This window comes from Staurois parvus, unplaced genomic scaffold (assembly GCF_062004578.1).
Source record: "Staurois parvus isolate SC_StPar_1 unplaced genomic scaffold, SC_StPar_1.0 ptg001150l, whole genome shotgun sequence".
NCBI lineage: Eukaryota > Metazoa > Chordata > Amphibia > Anura > Ranidae > Staurois > Staurois parvus.
In genome coordinates this window covers 2016504-2037491 of record NW_028318946.1, presented here as the reverse complement: position 1 = coordinate 2037491, position 20988 = coordinate 2016504, and the positions used below count along the sequence as shown (strand labels likewise).

At 47.0% G+C, this 20988-nt stretch overlaps 1 protein-coding gene across 1 annotated transcript in view; it reads left to right on the top strand.

Annotated features, from left to right (window-relative positions):
- The first annotated feature begins 7848 nt into the window (after positions 1–7848).
- IGSF9 (immunoglobulin superfamily member 9) overlaps positions 7849–20988 on the top strand; it is a 143021-nt gene continuing 129881 nt past the window's right edge. The window contains exons 1-2 of the mRNA XM_089659380.1: positions 7849–8218; positions 13185–13376. Coding sequence (XP_089515506.1) covers positions 8140–8218; positions 13185–13376 — 271 coding nt within the window. The 5' untranslated portion in view covers positions 7849–8139. The remainder of the gene's footprint in view (positions 8219–13184; positions 13377–20988) is intronic.

Here is a 20988-nt window from a genome sequence, read left to right as displayed (position 1 = left end):
AGCCAATGCTTATTGGTGCATGTTGTTGCCCTTCTGAAGGAAGCAAAAAGTCAAGACAACAAACATTCAGGAGGTAATGGGAACTAGTGCTGGGATGGAGGAACCGTAGTCAGCTGTAGGTTATGGTGGACATGCCCCTATGGGAATAAGTCTACATCTACACTTTTCCTGAGAAGGAACAAAGTAGTTGCCTCAAAAGTCTTTAAAAACATAAAGGAGCAAAGCTGGTCTTACATGGTATTTACAAATGAGTAAATTTCTCTCTACTGAATGAAATTTTAATATTTTCCCAGAAGGGTGGGGGTGTGCTTTAAGCTCTTCTCATTTGCTGAGAATAACGTGTGGCTCCAAACATACAAAAACCTATTTTTTCCAACATCTGTCTTGCATTGCCAGACGAGCACAGTGCCAACATTTCTGACGGTCTGTTTGAATTATTATCGCCGTAATAAAAGTCCTTCCAACATGGCAAGAGTTGCAAAGTACCCAATTTTTCCGAACCCATTTCCAAGAAAAATAAACTTTTTATGTTCTCGGTTCCCAAACGCAAACTCCAGTATTAGAAAAATGAAATAGTGACACAGTGTTAATCTTAGGATAACGTGGGCGATCAGGGAAATTGGATATTTTTGTTGGAACCCGTCAGAATGTTGAGCATTTGAATTTTGACAGCGGCGGCACAGACGTGAGTTTTAGGCAGGGCTCAGAATATGATTGAATGGAAATCTATGGTCAACATGATGTAAAAATTCCACTTTTAAAATTCTTGTGTCGCCTTGTACTTACCACTCTACATAAGGCAAGGATCGGATTTGTACAAAATATTTTGTTTAATCCATTAGTCTTTGAGACTTTCAGAGAACCAAGAACCAAGCTGTTTTCTTCTGGGTTTTCTAAAAGGTCTTAACAACATATTTAAGAATGTGGGGTTAATTTATGTTTACCGTTGAAATAACAGTGTGACAGATCTCATGTAGAGTGGAGTGACTGGTTATGTATACTCCTAGATCAGAGTTCCTCAACTAGGGTTCCTCCAGCGATTGCTAGGGGTTCCTTGAGCAATGAGGATCTTCTGCCTCTCAGATAAGTTCCCATTGACACCATTGATCTTTTTAGCTATCTGTCAGGGGGCAATTCTCCCCCCTCCAACCAACAAAGGGGCATTCTTCCCACTGACCTTCACACTAATGTAGATATTGTAATTTTCAGCAGGGGTTCCCTGAGGCCAGAAAGGTATTTCAAGGGTTCCTCTGTGTTGAAAAGGTTGAGAAATGCTGCTCTAGATCTCCAGGAGGACACTGGAAATGAAGGGTTCCTATGTGTTGAAAAGGTTGAAAAATGCTGCTCTAGATCTCCAGGAGGACACTGGAAGTCAAAGGTTCCTCTGTGTTGAAAAGGTTGAGAAATGCTGCTCTAGATCTCCAGGAGGACACTGAAAGTCAAAGGTTCCTCTGTGTTGAAAAGGTTGAGAAATGCTGCTCTAGATCTCCAGGAGGACACTGAAAGTCAAAGGTTCCTCTGTGTTGAAAAGGTTGAGAAATGCTGCTCTAGATCTCCAGGAGGACACTGAAAGTCAAAGGTTCCTCTGTGTTGAAAAGGTTGAGAAATGCTGCTTTAGATCTCCAGGAGGACACTGGAAGTCAAGGGTTCCTCTGTGTTGAAAAGGTTGAGAAATGCTGCTTTAGATCTCCAGGAGGACACTGGAAGTCAAGGGTTCCTCTGTGTTGAAAAGGTTAAGAATTGATGCTCTAGATCTCCAGAAGGACACTGGAAGTCAAGGGTTCCTCTGTGTTGAAAAGGTGGAGAAATGCTGCTCTAGATCTCCAGGAGGACACTGGAAGTCAAGGGTTCCTCTGTGTTGAAAAGGTTGAGAAATGCTGCTCTAGAACTCCAGGAGGACACTGGAAGTTTCAGAATAAACACTCAACCATTACACCTACTATATGGTCAAAAGTATGTTGAAGTGTTTTCAGCGGTATTGGTAATGCTACAGCATACAAAGACATTTTAGACAATGCTCTTCCAACCTTGTGACAACAGTTTGGAGAAGGCCCTTTTTCTGTTGCAGCATAACTATGCCAAAGCCAGGTTCTTAAAGACATGTTTTGGTGTTGAGGAACCTGAGTGGCCTGCATAGATCCCTGAAATCCACTCTATTGAACACCTCTGGGATGAATTGGAATGCCTATAGCAAGCCAGATCTTTTAATCTAACATTGGCACCTGACCTCACAAATGCTCCTTTGACTGAATAGACACAAATTCCCATGGACACTTTTCGAAATCATATGAGAAGGCTTGCCAGAAGAGTGGAGGCTGTTATAATCATGAGGGGGGATGGTACCCCATATTAATGCCCATGGAATGGAAGGATTTGTCCAACAAGCTTATCTCCATCACATCCAACAACGCCACCATGAAACCCGCCCCGCAGGCCAGAGTACTTGGTGTCATTCTGGACTCCAACCTATCCTTCCAGCCCCAAGTCCAATCTTTAACAAACTCGTGCAGACTCCGCCTCCGCAACATCGCCAAAATCCGCACGTTCCTAACCCCAGAAACCACTAAACAGCTCATCCACTCCCTCATCATATCACGACTCGACTACTGCTACTCCCTCCTCACTGGCCTTCCTCGCCACAGGCTATCCCCGCTTCAGTCCATCCTGAATACGGCTGCCAGACTCATTCACCTTTCCAACCGCTCTGTTTCCGCCACCCCCCTCTGCCAATCCCTTCACTGGCTTCCGATTGCGCAACGGACCTAATTCAAAATCCTAACACTGATGTACAAAGCTGTCCACCATACTGCCCCGAACTACATCACTGACCTAATATCCAAGTACCGCCCAACACGCACACTCCGCTCCTCACAAGACCTCCTTCTCTCTAGTTCCCTGGTCTCCTCCTCCCATGCCCGCCTCCAGGACTTCTCCAGGGTGTCACCCATCCTCTGGAACTCCCTGCCCCAACCCATTAGATTATCACCTACTCTCCTCTCCTTTAGGCGCTATCTCCTCCTGTACCACTATCCCCTCCCTCCTAGATTGTAAGCTCGAAAGAGCAGGGCCCTCGATCCCCTTATGTTTTGCATTGTATTGGTATTGTTCTGTCACATGTTCTGTCCCCCTTTGTAATGTACAGCACTGAGCGAACTATTGGCGCTTTATAAATACTGTATAATAATAATAATAATATAGTGTGATAGTCAAGTGTCCATAAACATCTGGCCATATAATGTATATTTTTAGAGATACCTCATTGGGTGGCTCGTCAAGAGAAATAAAGATGCATGACACCTCTTAGATCCTTCATAAGGCCCTACCTCGAGAATTATGATCCATTCTATACCCCAGATCTTTCCTGAAATCTTTACAGAAGATCCCTAGGAGGACAGCAATAGTCCTCTCATGTTATACATCACTGTTGAGGCCTCACCTAGAGATTTATGAGTTATTCTATACCCCAGATGTTTCCTGAAGTCTTTCCAGAAGATCCATAGAACATTGATTGTGATATCATGTACATAACTACTGAGGCCTCACCTAGATTATGGTAATCTATTCTATCTCCCATTGGCCTTTGAAATGCAGTAATGTTGCTGTATACACCCCTAGTGAGGGCTCTTCAGTGGATCTCCAAAAAACTTGGCAAGCCATTTACCGGTATTTATTTCAATGTATAAATTCCCAGTAATCTAACTTAGAGTAGGTTAGTGAGTTTTATAGACCATATCATAGGATCTCAGCAAGGGTAGGGTTCATCACTACTAGACAGATTCTTTGGGAGGACACAGGCTGTGATATGGCTGTACACATCCCTGGTGAAGATTTAGATTAAGAAGGGCGACCTTGTTATATATACGAGATCTTCAGGAGAACATTGAGAAGTTGAGATGTCACTTTATATATCATTGATGGGATCTCAATGAGAGTAAGGTTCATCATTTCTAGAAACGGGTTCTATGGGAGGACACTGGCTGTGAGATAACTATGCATCTCTTGTAAGGCTTCAGCTTGAATAGGGAGATTTGTGTTCTAAATCGGATCTTCAGGAGGACATAGAGAAACTTTAATTTATACTTTACGCATCAATTGTGTGATCTGATCTTGTGTATTGTGATAAATTCTGTATATCACGAGAACCAGCGAATTACTTGTTATTGAGAGTATGATCATTCTTTGAAGGTACCTCTACTTTCAGCACACCTGGTCAAATGACCTCGAAAGCTATACTGATGAATGCTGTACTGATAATAGCATAGTCCATTTCAAGAAGGCCTCTAGGCAAAAGTCCAAACAAAAAGGGATATCCAGGTCCTCCAAGGCTGAGGTTGGGTTTAAGGTGTACAACTGCATCTATTGTTAAGTCTAAAACAGGAGGTCAATGGAATTTATGGCCTGTAGCAGTATGGGGTAAGACAGGTGAGATCTCATTGAGATTATGGCCATCAATACCCTACACCAGATGTTCAGTAGGACAAAGAGAGGTGGTGATATTGTGTTACACAAAGATGGGCTTTAACAGAGTAACATTTGGCATGCTTCTGTGACAATATGGGATATTATTATATTTTTCCCCTGGTTCAGACCTGCTTGCCTGGCACGTAAAAGCTTGGAGATACCATGAGAAGTTTTTCAAAAAGTGGTTGTAGATTTTCTAAAATGATGATTGTTATGTGACTATGTCATGTATAAATCTTGCCAAGTGGACCAAGTGGACAAACAGCATTCATCAGTATAGCTCTCAAGGTCATTTGACCAGGTATGCTGAAAGTAGAGGTACCTTCAAAGAGTCTTTCTAGTGTTTTCTTAGATGTACATGTGAAAGAAATAATCTCCCCAATCTGTGCTAATGTTTTAAATGATTTGTTTGTGTGTGCTTTGTATTTATGTCATGTTTGCTCATTACATTCAAGGGTGTGCATCCTTTTTACAATGTATTTGTAGGAAGCATTGAGGATGGATTAGAACCCCTGTTGGCTTTTTTTTTTTTGCCTGCTGTGATAGGATAGGAGTCCCACTGCAAAGATGACTGACCGGATAAGTTTTATTTAGTGTTGTGTTTGCTAAAAGAAACCAACACTTTTTGGGTCCGCCTTCATCAGGGGTTTGGAATGCAAAAGGCCTGGTTCTAGATGACTACCAGTAGTATGTCCAAGAAGAAATGATTTTTACTGCTTCCAGTCATCGGTTCTGAGAAAACCTATCTGGGCCAATGTCTTTTGGAGTGGTGCTCTTTTCCCTTTTCTTCTATCACATTGTCTCAAGAACCTTTTACAGAGGCTCCTGTACTATAGACAGCTGCCTGGAGGGCCCTTTACAGCTAACTTGGCCAGAACCCATATATCACAACCCTTTGTGAAGGTTGGGCTCTGGTCAAGTTGGTTGGGCTCGGTTAAATTGGCTGGGCTCTGGCCAAGTTGGCTGGGCTCTGACCAAATTGGCTGGGCTCTGGCCAAGTTGGCTGGGCTCTGGCCAAGTTGGCTGGGCTCTGGCCAAGTTGGCTGGGATTTGGCCAAGTTGGCTGGGCTCTGGCCAAGTTGGCTGGGCTCTGGCCAAGTTGCCTGGGATTCGGCCACGTTGGCTGGGCTCTGGCCACGTTGGCTGGGCTCTGGCCAAGTTGGCTGGGTTTTGGCCAAGTTGGTTGGGCTAGAAGTTGCAGCAAGTCACATAGAGCCCACCTCATTTTCTGGCTCGAAGACATCCAGCATCATCTAGCACTTTCTTTCCTAGCCTGACTGGCTTTTACAGCTAACTTGGCCAGAACCCATATATCACAACCCTTTGTGATGGTTGAGCTCTGGTCAAGTTGGTTGGGCTCTGGCCAAATTGGCTGGGCTCTGGCCAAGTTGGTTGGGCTCTGGCCAAGTTGGTTGGGCTCTGGCCGAGTTGGCTGGGATTTGGCCGAGTTGGCTGGGCTCTGGCCGAGTTGGCTGGGCTCTGGCCGAGTTGGCCGGGCTCTGGCCAAGTTGGCCGGGCTCTGGCCAAGGTGGTCGGGCTCTGGCCAAGCTGGCCGGGCTCTGGCCAAGCTGGCCGGGCTCTGGCCAAGTTGGCTGGGTTTTGGCCAAGTTGGTTGGGCTCTGGCCACATTGGTCCAGAGCTCCTTTAACCACATTAGATTTGGGCGTTGTTATTGCGTCATCACCCCAGTATCTCTAGTTTGGTATGTAGTGCGAGTATAAGATGATGGCTGGTCCAGATCTATTAGACATTTGAAATTTCTATTGCCTTCTGTGTCTCTGCTAGGGAGATTCACCCTCTCTTTGTGTCCAGATGACCACTGTCAGTGGGCTAAAAGTGATGGGAAATCCAACATTTGCAGTTGTCACTGCACACTGTGAGCTTCTCAAAATGTGCCCTAGAAGTTGCAGCAAATCACATAGAGCCCTCCTCATTTCCTGGCTCAAAGACATCCAGCATCATCTAGCACTTTCCTTCCTAGCCTGACTGGCCCCTTTCATCATTGAATTTTAGTTCTTTCAATCATGTAGTCTCAGCATCTCATGTGGGCATTATCCAGACCTGCCTAGGATTGCCCACTCCTTCAGGCTGACTCGCACCGATCAAGGCATTTTCTTATTTGCATAACTCCTCCCACTCCATGCTTCAGATCTGAGGGCTCTGGAGAGGAGTACTGAGGCCGGGTGCTGTGATGTTTTCGGGAAGCTATGTACAGCACCCTGCCAATCCTCACCCATCAGCCATGATCTGCCTGCATTGCATAGAAAAGAACTGTGAAACATTGATGACATCACTAGGTCTATAATAGGGTATGAGTCAGAAATGGAAACTTTTTATTAAAAATAATATTAAAAAATTGAAACTTATTAATATTTTTTTTTTTATTTAAAAGTTCAGGTTGATGAAGTGGAAGGGGGGGGGGGGGCAACGAAGGCAAATTAAAAGCAGATCAAACATCAGCTTTATTAATAAAAACTGCAACAGTGTACTTCACACATATCCAGTGAGTCCCCCTTCAAATACTGTACAGCGTCCCTGAGAATGAGTCCCCCTTCAAATACTGTAGAGCGTCCCTGAGAATGAGTCCCCCTTCAAATACTGTAGAGCATCCTTGAGAATGAGTCCCCCTTCAAATACTGTAGAGTGTCCCTGAGAATGAGTCCCCCTTCAAATACTGTATAGCATCCCTGAGAATGAGTCCCCCTTCAAATAGTGTACTCCACACATATAAAGTGAGTCCCCCTTCAAATACTGTACAGCGTCCCTGAGAATGAGTCCCCCTTCAAATACTGTAGAGCGTCCCTGAGAATGAGTCCCCCTTCAAATACTGTAGAACGTCCCTGAGAATGAGTCCCCCTTCAAATACTGTAGAGCGTCCCTGAGAATGAGTCCCCCTTCAAATACTGTAGAGCGTCCCTGAGAATGAGTCCCCCTTCAAATACTGTAGAGCGTCCCTGAGAATGAGTCCCCCTTCAAATACTGTAGAGCGTCCCTGAGAATGAGTCCCCCTTCAAATACTGTAGAGCATCCCTGAGAATGAGTCCCCCTTTAAATACTGTACAGCGTCCCTGAGAATGAGTCCCCCTTCAAATACTGTAGAGCGTCCCTGGGAATAATTGTAAAATATTGGCAGGCGCTAATTCAGGAGGCACCGGCCCAGCCTGGCGCGGTCGTTTGTTGCCTCGTCTCCGTACGGCGGTGGCTCAGGAATGTGTTTGCTTTGCCCCCTGTACAGAGAGTAGAACAAGTGGACAGTACGTGGGTAGGTGTGGACTGAGCAAATATTGACTCTTGAGCTTTGAGGGAACGCACTTCTCTCTCTCTGTCCCTGTCTTGTCTGACAGCGTCTAACCCTCCGTATTCTCTCCAAACAGGTCTGGACGCGATGGCAAGCTGAGGGAAGACGAGGACGATCGGACCGACAGAGGGTCTGCCTTTCCTCCGCAGACTGCTAGATGTTCCTTCACCACAGAAAGTTCAGTTAGCGCCTAAGGGGGGCATCTGCTCCCATTTAACGGAGCCCGTGTCTGTCCCCCCCCCCCTTCCCTCGCCATCCGGGCTAGAGGGCCGAATGACGGTTTAACGGGCTCTACGGTGTTCAGACAGGCTGGAGGTCTGCGGAGGGTCTCTCCCGATGCTGCTTGCAAGGACAAGTGACATTAACCCCTCTGGCGTCTTATGCTCGACTGCCGGGTTTGTGCTATGCGTTGGGCGTCTTGGACAGTCTACCTTAGCCTGCTGTTCTGCTGCGTTCAAGGTAAGGGACCGCTCTACTGTTGTAATAAAAAAAAATTGTAATTAACGGTTTACTGGAAAATTTCAATAATGTAAGGGCATGTGCACAATTTTCTTTGGTGGTGGTGCTTGGGCTGAAGGGCCCTGATCAGTTCTTAGTTGAGGCTCAGTTTGTATTTCAGTGAAGGCATCATGTGAACGTTGAGAACTGCTGGATGTTCCTGAACTGTGTGCAATGGCTAGTGCCCAAAACAAATAGAAGGGGAAGGGTGTCATGGTGAAGAGAAGTGAGATGTGGTGAGGGTAACTGAGGCATGGGGAGTGAAAGGTGGGGTAGTGAGGGTTAGAGAAGCATGATGAAGGCAAGGGAGGTCTAATGAGGATAAGTGAGGCATAGTGAGGGGTGAAATGAGCATGGTGAGGGCAAGGGAGGTGTGGTGAGGGGTAATGGAGGCGTAATGAGGGTAAGAGAAGTGTGGTGAAGGCAAGGGGGGGGCGTGGTGCGGGTACGAGAATTATGGTGATGGCAGGGGATGTGAGGTGAGGGTAAGGAAGGTGTGGTGAGGGTAAGGGAGGCTTGATGAGGTTAAGAGAAGTGTGGCGAAGGCAAGTGGGGGCATGGTGAGGGTACGAGAAGCATGGAGAGGGTAAGAGAATTATGGTGATGGCAGGGGATGTGAGGTGAGGGTAAGGAAGGTGTGGTGAGGGGTAATGGAGGCATGATGAGGGTAAGAGAAGTGTGGTGAGGGCAAGGGGGGGCGCGGTGAGGGTACGAGAAGCATGGTGAGGGTAATGGGGCAGTGGAGGTGTGATGAGGGTGAGAAAGTTGTGGTGAGGGCAAGGGAGGCATGGTGAGGGCAAGGGAGGCGTGGTGAGGGCAAGGGAGGCATGGTGAGGGCAAAGGAGGCATGGTGAGGGCAAGAGAGGCATGGTGAGGGCAAGGGAGGTGTGGTGAGGGTAAGGGAGGTATGGTGAGGGGTAATGGAGGCATGATGAGGGTAAGAGAAGTGTGGTGAGGGCAAGGGGGGGCGCGGTGAGGGTACAAGAAGCATGGTGAGGGTAATGGGGCAGTGGAGGTGTGATGAGGGTGAGAAAGTTGTGGTGAGGGCAAGGGAGGCATGGTGAGGGCAAGGGAGGCGTGGTGAGGGAGGCGTGGTGAGGGCAAGGGAGGCATGGTGAGGGCAAGGGAGGCATGGTGAGGGTAAGAGAATTATGGTGATGGCAGGGGATGTGAGGTGAGGGTAAGGAAGGTGTGGTGAGGGGTAATGGAGGCGTGATGAGGGTAAGAGAAGTGTGGTGAGGGCAAGGGGGGGCGCGGTGAGGGTACGAGAAGCATGGTGAGGGTAATGGGGCAGTGGAGGTGTGATGAGGGTGAGAAAGTTGTGGTGAGGGCAAGGGAGGCATGGTGAGTGCAAGGGAGGCGTGGTGAGGGCAAGGGAGGCGTGGTGAGGGCAAGGGAGGCATGGTGAGGGCAAAGGAGGCATGGTGAGGGCAAGAGAGGCAAGGTGAGGGCAAGGGAGGTGTGGTGAGGGTAAGGGAGGTATGGTGAGGGGTAATGGAGGCGTGATGAGGGTAAGACAAGTGTGGTGAGGGCAAGGGAGGCATGGTGAGGGCAAGGGAGGCATGGTGAGGGCAAGGGAGGCATGGTGGGGGCAAGGGAGGTGTGGTGAGGGTAAGGGAGGCATGGGGAGGGGTAATGGAGGCATGATGAGGGTAAGAGAAGTGTGGTGAGGGCAAGGGGGGGCGCGGTGAGGGTACGAGAAGCATGGTGAGGGTAATGGGGCAGTGGAGGTGTGATGAGGGTGAGAAAGTTGTGGTGAGGGCAAGGGAGGCATGGTGAGGGCAAGGGAGGCGTGGTGAGGGCAAGGGAGGCGTGGTGAGGGCGAGGGAGGCGTGGTGAGGGCAAGGGAGGCATGGTGAGGGCAAGGGAGGCATGGTGAAGGCAAGGGAGGCGTGGTGAGGGGTAATGGAGGCGTGATGAGGGTAAGAGAAGTGTGGTGAGGGCAAGGGGGGACGCGGTGAGGGTACGAGAAGCATGGTGAGGGTAATGGGGCAGTGGAGGTGTGATGAGGGTGAGAAAGTTGTGGTGAGGGCAAGGAAGGCATGTTGATGGCAAGGAAAGTATGGTGAGGGCAAGAGAGGCATGGTGAGGGTAAGAGAATTATGGTGATGGCAGGGGATGTGAGGTGAGGGTAAGGAAGATGTGGTGAGGGTATGGGAGTTGTAATGATGGTAAGGGAGGCATGGTGAGGGAAATGGAGGCATGGTTAGGGTAAGAGACGTGTGGGGAGGGTAAGGGAGGTGTAGTGAGAATAGGAGAATCGTGGTGAGGGCATGGGAAGCTTAGTGAGGGTAAGGGAGGTATGGCGAGGGCAAGAGAAGCATGGTTAGCGTAAGGGTGGCGTGGTGACGGTAAGGGATGCATGCTTAGGGTCAATGGAGTGGTGAGGGGAATAATGAAGTGGTGAGGGAAAGAAGAGTGTGGTAGGGCGAAGGGGTGGCATCATGAAATTCCAAGATTTTGGTTTGTCACCAGAGAAGGAATAGATTGGAAATCTTCCAATGGTTCTGGTGACAACCAGGAATTCCGTCACCTTGGAGGCATTTCCTCTCACTTCCTGTTTTGGTTATGGGGCAGGGAGTGAAGGGAAATCACCCCAATGGGTGATGTAAAAAAAGATGACCCTTCCTTACTATATCCAAAATGAAAACAAGGTTTTGCCTTTTAGTTCTACTAATTAGTTAGATGATAAGATCTGGCATTTAGCCCCATGCCCATAACAGGTGGGAGCAAGCTTTGTGAGAGAAGCAAACTGTGCAGATCTAGACACGTGAGCCGGATGGGACTTGTGGGCCTATGTTTTGTAGGACATAAGGAATACATCTTGGTGGGAGAGTTGTAAAGTGACACTTTGTTTTTAGTATGGTTTGGAGAACAGGAGAGGTTAGGGCGGTGTCTGGACCTTTGGAAGCCGCTTCCATCCCTGCACTCACCTGTGGCATCTCTTCACCATTATATCCAGCTTATCAGAGGCAGACACATAGAAGTGCGGCCTTATCTGATATATTCTGGATTACTGCTATGTCACCAAGCTAATTGCTGCTCATAGTATATCTGTGGTTATGTGTTTTTCCAACAATGCCGCACCATGGACATACTTTTCTTCTTTAATTGTGGCGTGTCATCTCAACTCCCTTCTTGTAACCACATCTTGTATTTCCTTACAAATCCTCCCTTCCCCCCACCCTGCCACCCTTCCCATCACTAGTCCACTCTTCCCATTACCACACCTCTCTTCCCTTCCCCTTTCTATGCCACCATTCCTATCACCACACCATTCTTCCCATCACCACCCCTCCCTTCTCTTTACCATGCCACCCTTCCTACCACCACAACACTCTTCCCATCACCTCACCTCCTTTTATCCCTCTGTATGCCATCCTTGCCATCATCACATCTCCCTACACTTCCCTTCCCCTCACCACTCCACCTTTCCACAGTCTACTCCTCACTTACCCTCACCACACCACCCTTCCCATCTCTAGTCCACTCTTCCCATTACCACACCTCTCTTCCCTTCCCCTTTCTTTGCCACCTTTCCTATCACCACATCATTCTTCCCATCACCACACCTCCCTTCTCCTCTTTCTCGGCACCCTTCCCATCACCACACCTCTTTTCCTATCACCATTCCACCCTTCCCATCACCCTGCCACTCTTCCCATCACCACCACTCCCTTCTCCTCACCATGCCACCCTTCCTACCACCACACCACTCTTCCCATCACCTCCTTTTATCCCTCTGTATGCCATCCTTCCCATCATCACATCTCCCTACACTTCCCTTCCCCTCACCACTCCACCTTTCCACAGTCTACTCCTCACTTCCCTTCGCCACACCACCCTTCCCATCACTAGTCCACTCTTCCCACTACCACACCTCTCTTCCCTTCCCCTTTCTTTGCCACCCTTCCTATCACCACACCATTCTTCCCATCACCACACCTCCCTTCTCCTCTTTCTCGGCATCCTTCCCATCACCACACCACTCTTCCTATCGCCATGCCACCCTTCCCATCACCCTGCCACTCTTCCCATCACCACCCCTCCCTTCTCCTCACCATGCCACCCTTCCTACCACCACACCACTCTTCCCATTACCTCACCTCCTTTTATCCCTCTGTATGCCATCCTTCCCATCATCACATCTCCCTACACTTCCCTTCCCCTCACCACTCCACCTTTCCACAGTCTACTCCTCACTTCCCCTCACCACACCACCCTTCCCATCACTAGTCCACTCTTCCCACTGCCACACCTCTCTTCCCTTCCCCTTTCTTTGCCACCCTTCCTATCACCACACCATTCTTCCCATCACCACACCTCCCTTCCCCTCTTTCTTGGCACCCTTTCCATCACTACACCACTCTTCCTATCGCCATGCCACCCTTCCCATCACCCTGCCACTCTTCCCATCACCACCCCTCCCATCTCCTCACCATGCCACCCTTCCTACCACCACACCACTCTTCCCATCACCTCACCTCCTTTTATCCCTCTGTATGCCATCCTTCCCATCATCACATCTCCCTACACTTCCCTTCCCCTCACCACTCCACCTTTCCATAGTCTACTCCCCACTTCCCCTCGCCACACCACCCTTCCCATCACAACTTCTTACTTCCTCTCATCATGCCTGCTTTCTCAGCACACCACCCTTCCCATCACAACTTCTTACTTCCTCTCATCATGCCTGCCTTCTCAGCACACCACTCTTCCCCTCACCACACCACTCTTCCTGTGTCCTCTCCCTACCTATGGGCATTAGGCTCTGGGTTAATGCACACTAAGTCTTGTACTACATCAATGGCTGGCATTAAGATTGCGGTTCAGAAATTTAAATAAATCCTATTTTGCAACTGCTGTGTTTGATGTGTTGTGTTGATAGCCTTCCTCAGTGACCCCTCACCCTTCCATGTCCCCACAGGTACCATCCGATCAGACGCTCAGACTGTGGTTGGCCGTGTAGGAGAGAGCGCGGTCCTGGGGTGCAGCCTCCTCCACCAGGACGCGGGGCGCCCTCCTCTCTACGTCATCGAGTGGGTGCGATTTGGCTACATCCTCCCCATCTTTATCAAATTTGGCCTCTACTCCCCACGCGTGGACCCTCAATATCTCGGTGAGTACTCTGATCTCTAGTAACCACTCATAAAGTTCCATACAATGAATCACTCCTTTCCCCTAAGTCTGAAAATGTAATTGTAACTGCATAATCCATTCTATTAGCTTGTCCAAATTTACTTCCCCATTCCAGAAAACATGGGGCAGTACAGAGTCTTTGTGGTGAGCAGTTCTGTCATGCAACACTGGGGTCCTCCAACCTGGAAACTCTCTGCATTGAGTGTGCATGTTCTCCCTTTGTTCACATGGTTATCCTCCCATGACACACCAAAGACATACTGGTTGGTTATTTGGCTCCTGTCTAAATTGGCCTCAGTAAATTTATTTGTGTGAAATGTGGCCTTCGGTTGTAAGCTCCTTGAGGATGGAGACTGATGTTATTTACGATATGTGTAAATTGTTGATGCTATATGTATACCTGTACTAAAAAACAATGATGTGACTGATCCAGGGGCGGACTGACCATTCGAACACTCAGGCACTGCCCGAGGGCCCAGGGTCAGTAGGGGGCCCCATTAAATGTCCCTGGTACCTTTCTTATAGGCTTTTTTGGGTGTGCTTTGAGTGTGGGCAAGGACACAGGGGCCCCATGATCCCCTATTGCCTGGGGGCCCCATGAGTTGTCAGTCCGCCCCTGGAGTTATCAGCAAAATTAGACTTTGTTACAAATCAAGAGCTAAGCCCTCATTTCCATCTCTAAACTCTAGTAGTTTCAATAGCCAACCTGCCCCCTGCGTATTGACCCGTTATCATTGGGAACTGTAATGTTCAAGTGGTGAAATTGGGTGGACCGCCTCCCAACATGACCAGAAAAGGTTAAAACTGTTACAGGGGTCTAGACTTGGAACACCCAAGATAATGGAGGTCATCTAAAGAGGTTGTGCTGTCATGTTTGTTTGGACATCTTCTGACGGGTTCATTTTAATACTAAAAAGGTGACTCAACCTTTACAGAAAGAAATACCAGAAGGGTCACAATCAAATGATCTTGCAACCCATCCCAGCAATAATGCAACCATCAGTTGGGCCTTAAAGGTCAGAAGTCTCTGGTAATGAGCCAGACAAAAAAGGATACCCTAGTCCTCCAGGCTGGGTGTGGTGGACAGGGAGCGGACAACCCAATCCTGTAATAAAAACAAAAAAACGTTCATATTTTGAAGGCTGAATTAGGAGACCATTGTCCATCAAGGATTCTATAGAGCTAGTAAACCAATAAAGAAGCCATGCATCTTATCTGTCTAACAGTTGACAGGATAGAAACAGTTAGGTTGGGCAAAACGTTCATATTTCGAAGGCTAAATTAGGAGGCCAATGTCCATCAAGGATTCTGTAGAGCTAGTAAACCAGTAAAGAAGCCATGCATCATATCTGTCTAACAGTTGACAGGATAGAAACAGGTTGGGCAAAACGTTCATATTTCGAAGGCTAAATTAGGAGGCCAATGTCCATCAAGGATTCTGTAGAGCTAGTAAACCAATAAAGAAGCCATGCATCTGACCTGTCTTAACAGTTGACAGGACAGAAACAGTTAGGCCGGGCAAAACGTTCATATTTTGAAGGCTAAATTAGGAGGCCAATGTCCATCAAGGATTCTGTAGAGCTAGTAAACCAATAAAGAAGCCATGCATCTGACCTGTCTTAACAGTTGACAGGACAGAAACAGTTAGGCTGGGCAAAACGTTCATATTTTGAAGGCTAAATTAGGAGGCCAATGTCCATCAAGGATTCTGTAGAGCTAGTAAACCAATAAAGAAGCCATGCATCTGACCTTTCTAACAGTTGACAGGATAGAAACAGTTAGGTTGGGCAAAACGTTCATATTTCGAAGGCTAAATTAGGAGGCCAATGTCCATCAAGGATTCTGTAGGGCTAGTAAACCAATAAAGAAGCGATGCATCATATCTGTCTAACAGTTGACAGGACAGAAACAGTTAGGTTGGGCAAAACGTTCATATTTTGAAGGCTAAATTAGGAGGCCAATGTCCATCAAGGATTCTGTAGAGCTAGTAAACCAATAAAGAAGCCATGCATCTGACCTGTCTAACAGTTGACAGGACAGAAACAGTTAGACTGGGCATACATAAAGCTGAACAAGAGAAATCTATCTTTTGCCTCATCCACGCTAAACATCGTAGCTCTTGGGTATGGACAGTCAGCACCCGCACAATCTGATTGGATGCAGCCGAGGTTCGGCTAACAACTTCCAGCCTGGTTCCTTTGATTGTAAGACTGGAGGATGTTGGACATGAGGGTGCCAACATGGCCACCCACAACTTGAATTTCCTCTGGTTTCTGATGAAATTCAGCCATGTATGGCCTGCTGTAGCCCTCTTTGTATTGACATTTGGTTTCGGAGTAAGGCAGTCCATATATTTATTTTTTTTGTTCAACCAGCGGATTGAATTAAAAAAAGATCCGATTTCCCCATGCACACATTTGATGCGGATGGGGAAATTCTTGACTTCTGTACAACCAGGGTGCCCATACTTGGATTGAAAGTTGGCCAGTCCCTGCTGAACCAACCAAATTCCAATTCATGTTTGGCCGGCTTTAGTCAAGCTGAATAAGGAAGGAAATAAACCCTTCTCAGGCATGCCAGCACAATTATGACCATTTAAGCCTGAATATTCAGATTCTTGCATTCAGCTAATAGAGACACGTCCTTTTTAAATGCTGCCGTGCGTGTCGCAGCTTACATCCATAGTAACAGCAGCACGGAGAATGGTGAGTGATCTTGGGCTGTTCCAGAAAGATCCCTATCTGTCACCAGAGCCCCAGGGTAGGATTACAGAGACAGACACTGGGTCCTTGTTAGTTACCTGTAGTAAGGACAGGCCCTGTCCAACTGGTGAAGGAGGAGGAGGTGGGGGAAGGGGTTCAATTTTGGAATGAGGAAATGGATGCTTCAGTGACTTTATTACACACACATGAGGGACCCGGCCCTAAGCCTAGTGATGGGTCACTGGCCGCTAATGACAGACAGAGGGTGTGCCGTTACCTGTAAACATCTTAAAAGCTTTTTTGCTGCTTGTTTTATCTAGATTCTAGATTGTAAACTTTCTAATTGTCCTGGACTGGACATAATTAAAACCTTTTCATACCTGATGGGTGTGAGTAAGGCTCTGGATGGCAGTAATTTCGATGAGAAGCTAAGATCAAGAACAGGATGACATGACCTCAAAATTGGCAGGTAGTAAGCTCACAACTCACCTTAGAGAGTGTTATTTTCCTGAAGAAGTAGTTGATACTTTGAACACATTTCTAGCAGAAGTACGGAGTTGGTCAACAATAAGTGAATTTTAAGCCTACCTTTGGGCACAACAAAAAAAGAAGCATCCTTGAGATGGGGCCCCGCACGTTGCAAGGGTTAAATGTTGGTTAAGTCCAGAGGACTGCAGAAGAGGCTGTATTACTTACCTTTGCTCTTTCTCCAGAAGGCCCCCCCCATTAGTGTGTCCTTTTCTGTGCAGCCTACTGTCAGGGTCCTACCTTTTCCCAGAGGTTATGTTTCTCCATGTGCTGGCATCCATGTTGGATTTCTGCAGAGCATGGTGGGAATCTTTTATGCCTTCAGGTCTTTGAGGTCCATCCCCCAGAGGGGTGTGGCTGATTACATATAAGCCTGTGGTCCGCACATGCCCTTTGCACTTGTGTCTTTGTGTTGCTATAACTCTGTTCTGACTCTCGTGACTCTCCTGGAATCTGACTCGGCTTGTGACCTGACCATTCTTTGTGTTCTCCTTTGATCTGATCCTCCGTTGCTGAACTCGGCCCGTGACCCGTGATTCTCGTCTGCTGTCCTGTACCGTTTTGTCCTGTTGTTGTTGACCCGGCCTGCCCGACTACTCTATTGTCTTCTACCAGCTACACGCCATTGGCGGCGGCCATTATCGCAACTGAGGTGTCTCGGGGGCCGCGACCTGGTTCCTGGCTGTGTCAAGTCCATCCCCACCATCAGGGGCCCTGGTGAAGGGCAGCCTGGGACTTAGACTCTGCGCCCTGGGGGACTTCGGTCTGTGGGTGGTGGTTGTCGCCATCCAGTGCGTTACATTGTTTAGGCCTGCCTGTCCGTTCCTCAGCCCCTGCCCTGACACCTACGACCATGGCCAAGCTGCTCTTGGCTGTGGGCACACAATCGCTCCCACCATGTACAAAACAGGGCGAGAGTGCAATATTGATCGGACAAAGTTTTCCAACCCAACCACCTGATCGTATCCCCTGTCGAGTAATCCACCAACATTAATCATTTTATGTCCATGGGTAGGCTTAGCCTATGAAATCCGTGTTTTCCTGCATCTTTAGTATAGAAGATCTGAAATTTGTCTACAGAGCAAGGGGATGAAAATCTGTGAATGACTTTGGTGTGTATGTTGGGATCTGCATCCTGATTATACTTTTGAGTATGTAAAATTCAGAGGTCTCACCAGTAGAGTGCCCAGGAGATACATTGTATGCCCAATGATCAACCTACTATCACAGCTACCTGTATGGCCAATATTAAGTGAAGTCTACTCCAATTGATGGAGTTCTGGTGTTTCCAATGAAGGGTACGATTTATACTACAGCATACAAAGACATTCTAGACAATTATGGGCTTCCAACCTTGTGGTAACAATATGGTGAAGACCCTTTTCTATTCCAGCAAGACTTTGTACAAAGCCAGCCACATTAAGGCATGGATTGACCAGTTTGGTGTGGAGGAACTTGATGTCCTACATGGAGCTCTGATCTCAAACCCTACTGAATTGGAATACTGATTAGGAGCCAGGTCTTGTATGGCCAACGATCAACCAATAATCACAGCTACCTGTATGGCCAAAAGTATGTGACGTCTCCTCCAAATTATGGAGTTCATGTGTTTCTAATGAAGGGTACTATTTATACTACAGCATACAAAGACATCCTAGACAATTGTGGGCTTCCATCCTTGTGGTAACAGTTTGGTGAAGACCCTTTCCTGTTCCAGGAAGACTTTTTACAAAGCCAGCTGCATAAAGGCATGGATTGACCAGTTTGGTGTGGAGGAACATGATGTCCTACATGGAGCCCTGATCTCAACCCTACTGAATTTGAATACTGACTAGGAGCCAGGTCTTCTCATCCATCATCACAAATGTTCTTTTTGGCTGAATGGATACAAATTTCCAAAGACACACTCCAAAATCTTCTAGAAATACTTTCCAAAAGAGTGAAGGCTGTGATAGCCATGTGGGGAGGCCGACTCCTTTTTATTGCACATGGTTTTTGAATGTGATGTCCAAATAGCTCATGTGAAGGTTAGATGTCCACCTGTGAAGCTCATGTCAAGGTCAGGTTTCCACCATTAGTTGGCCATACAGTGTAAAGGCAAAGGTTGCAGTGGTTTAACTCAAAACTTGACGCAAACAGTAGATATTTAAATTTTTTTTTTACTCCTACTTGGTGGACCTTGGCCATTGCACAGCGTACAGATCTTTTTTATCTGCCAGTACAATGCATTTCTTGATTTGCAATCAGTTTATGCGTTAAGTCATAGGCATTCACGGTGGGGTCTGTCTGTGGGGTTAGGGGTGTCAGAGTGGATTAATCACGCTTAACAGCAGATGGAGAAGGAGAGAGAGGGGCTTACACACGGCAGGGGAGATGAACTAGGAGGAGGAGGCCGTAAGGAGATTGAGGGAAAGACAGGATGGGGTCCTTCCAACAAGCCAACACAAGCTGTTTTGCCTGTGTTTGCAGGTTGCGGTCCATCCATTTTTTTTAACCTGTGCAGAATAATCAACATAATCGTATTGTGTATCTACATCTAAATCTCTTTGTTTTCTGGATAAAGTAGTGAAGGCTTAGACTCTGACGTGTGATGTGAAATCACACGCAGATGGAGTGCTATCATGCTTTACAATGTCAACGGAGAACAGCGCTTCTCCTTCTGAAGACGGGGAGAGTTTTGGCCACTGAGACACGTTGAATTTCTTGTATGGTCTTCCACCTGACCTTACATTGGAATAAATTTGTTTCTGGACTATTAACTCTTGGATCCCTTTGTTTCCATTAAAAATGAAGGAAACCATGGTGTGTAGAGGCCACCAGTTCAGGATCCAGACACCTTATATGAACACCACTACTGCATTGTGATACCAGTAGGACAATTCCGGGTTACTTACCTATCCATTCCCTCAAATGATGGGAAATCCAAAATGCTACAGTTGCCTCCAGAACAAAAATAGAAGGGAAATCTTCCAAAGTGGACATTTGTCTAAGTGGGCACTTCCTGCTGTGTCTCTGGGACAAGACGTGATGGGAAATCACCTCAATGGAACACCAACAGCTTATTAAAAATTAAAATAGGTGAAAGTTTTGACTTTAAGTATGTTTAACCCTTTGAGGACCAAGGGACGTATTTGTCCCATGTTTTTAATTGCGTGTATCATCTGATTAAGAACTTAAAACTCTTTTTTTTTTTGGTTTGAGTCAAAATATTAGTTCTTATCAACAAACAACAAATGGATCTAGCTTTTTGCCAATTATTTCATGAAATGGCTTAGTTATAGCAACTGAAGTGTACGAACTTTAAAAACAAAAAAATTGATTCTTTTGGCGTTCCAAAATCTTACGGTCCTCAAAGGGTTAAGGTCTTGTGTGTCCTATAGGCATTTAGAATGTACGTGAAAGAAATTTTTGGAAAAAATTTTCAAAAGTGTCTTGAGCTTTAAATGTTGAAATCCGCAATTCAATCTCACAGCGTTTTTCAGTAGCATTTTATTGCGTTGCATTTTTGGAAATGCAGGACGTGGTCATCTTCATATACAGAGTTCATAAAAAGTTAGCCGTTGTAGTTACATTGCAGATTCCAAAGGACGCCAAAGCCAAGGATTGGTTGTCCTACATCAGCGAGGCTCAGAACAGCCAGCGAACGTCGTCTAGGATTTGGTGTGTGTGTGAGACGAGGCTGGGGTCAAATAACCGCATGTAAACCTGTCAAATGAGACAAGTGATGCTGCTATTCTCCCAGGATGAGCGCCATTGTCTTCTTGGCACACAAAGGTCCTTTTCACTAGGAGGGAGGGGCACCCAACGGTCCCCTAACAACAAGTCCGTTCCCTCAGGCCCTGGGGTGGGGATCATCGGCGGCTTACAAACAGAATATGGGAACTTTGTTTTTCCGTGTCACTGGGATGATCTGCCCTTAATTCTACTACTGTATCCGCACCCGCCTCTTGTTTGCATCATATTTTCCGACTGGTTTTTTTTCCTGTTCTCCTTTCAATTGGCTCCCACATTGTCTCCAGCAACTTTTTTTGCTTTCTCTGTCTCCTTTTTTGTAAGATTTTCACCTCTATAGTTTTCTTTTGGGTGTTACCCTGGAATAAAACTACCCACGGCTATGTGATTATTGGGGGGTGAGTGGATTGATTTCACGGTATTGATATTGCAGGGAAAATAATGACCACAATTTTGATAAAATTAGTTATCACATGGCTTTGGGCAGCACAGTGGCTGAATGGTTAGCACTTTTGCCTGGCAGTATTAGGGTCGTTGGTTAAAATCCAAGCCACAACACCACCTGCCTGGAGTTTGCATGTTCTCCCCATGCCTGTGTGGGTTTCCTCCGGGTACTCCGGTTTCCTCCCA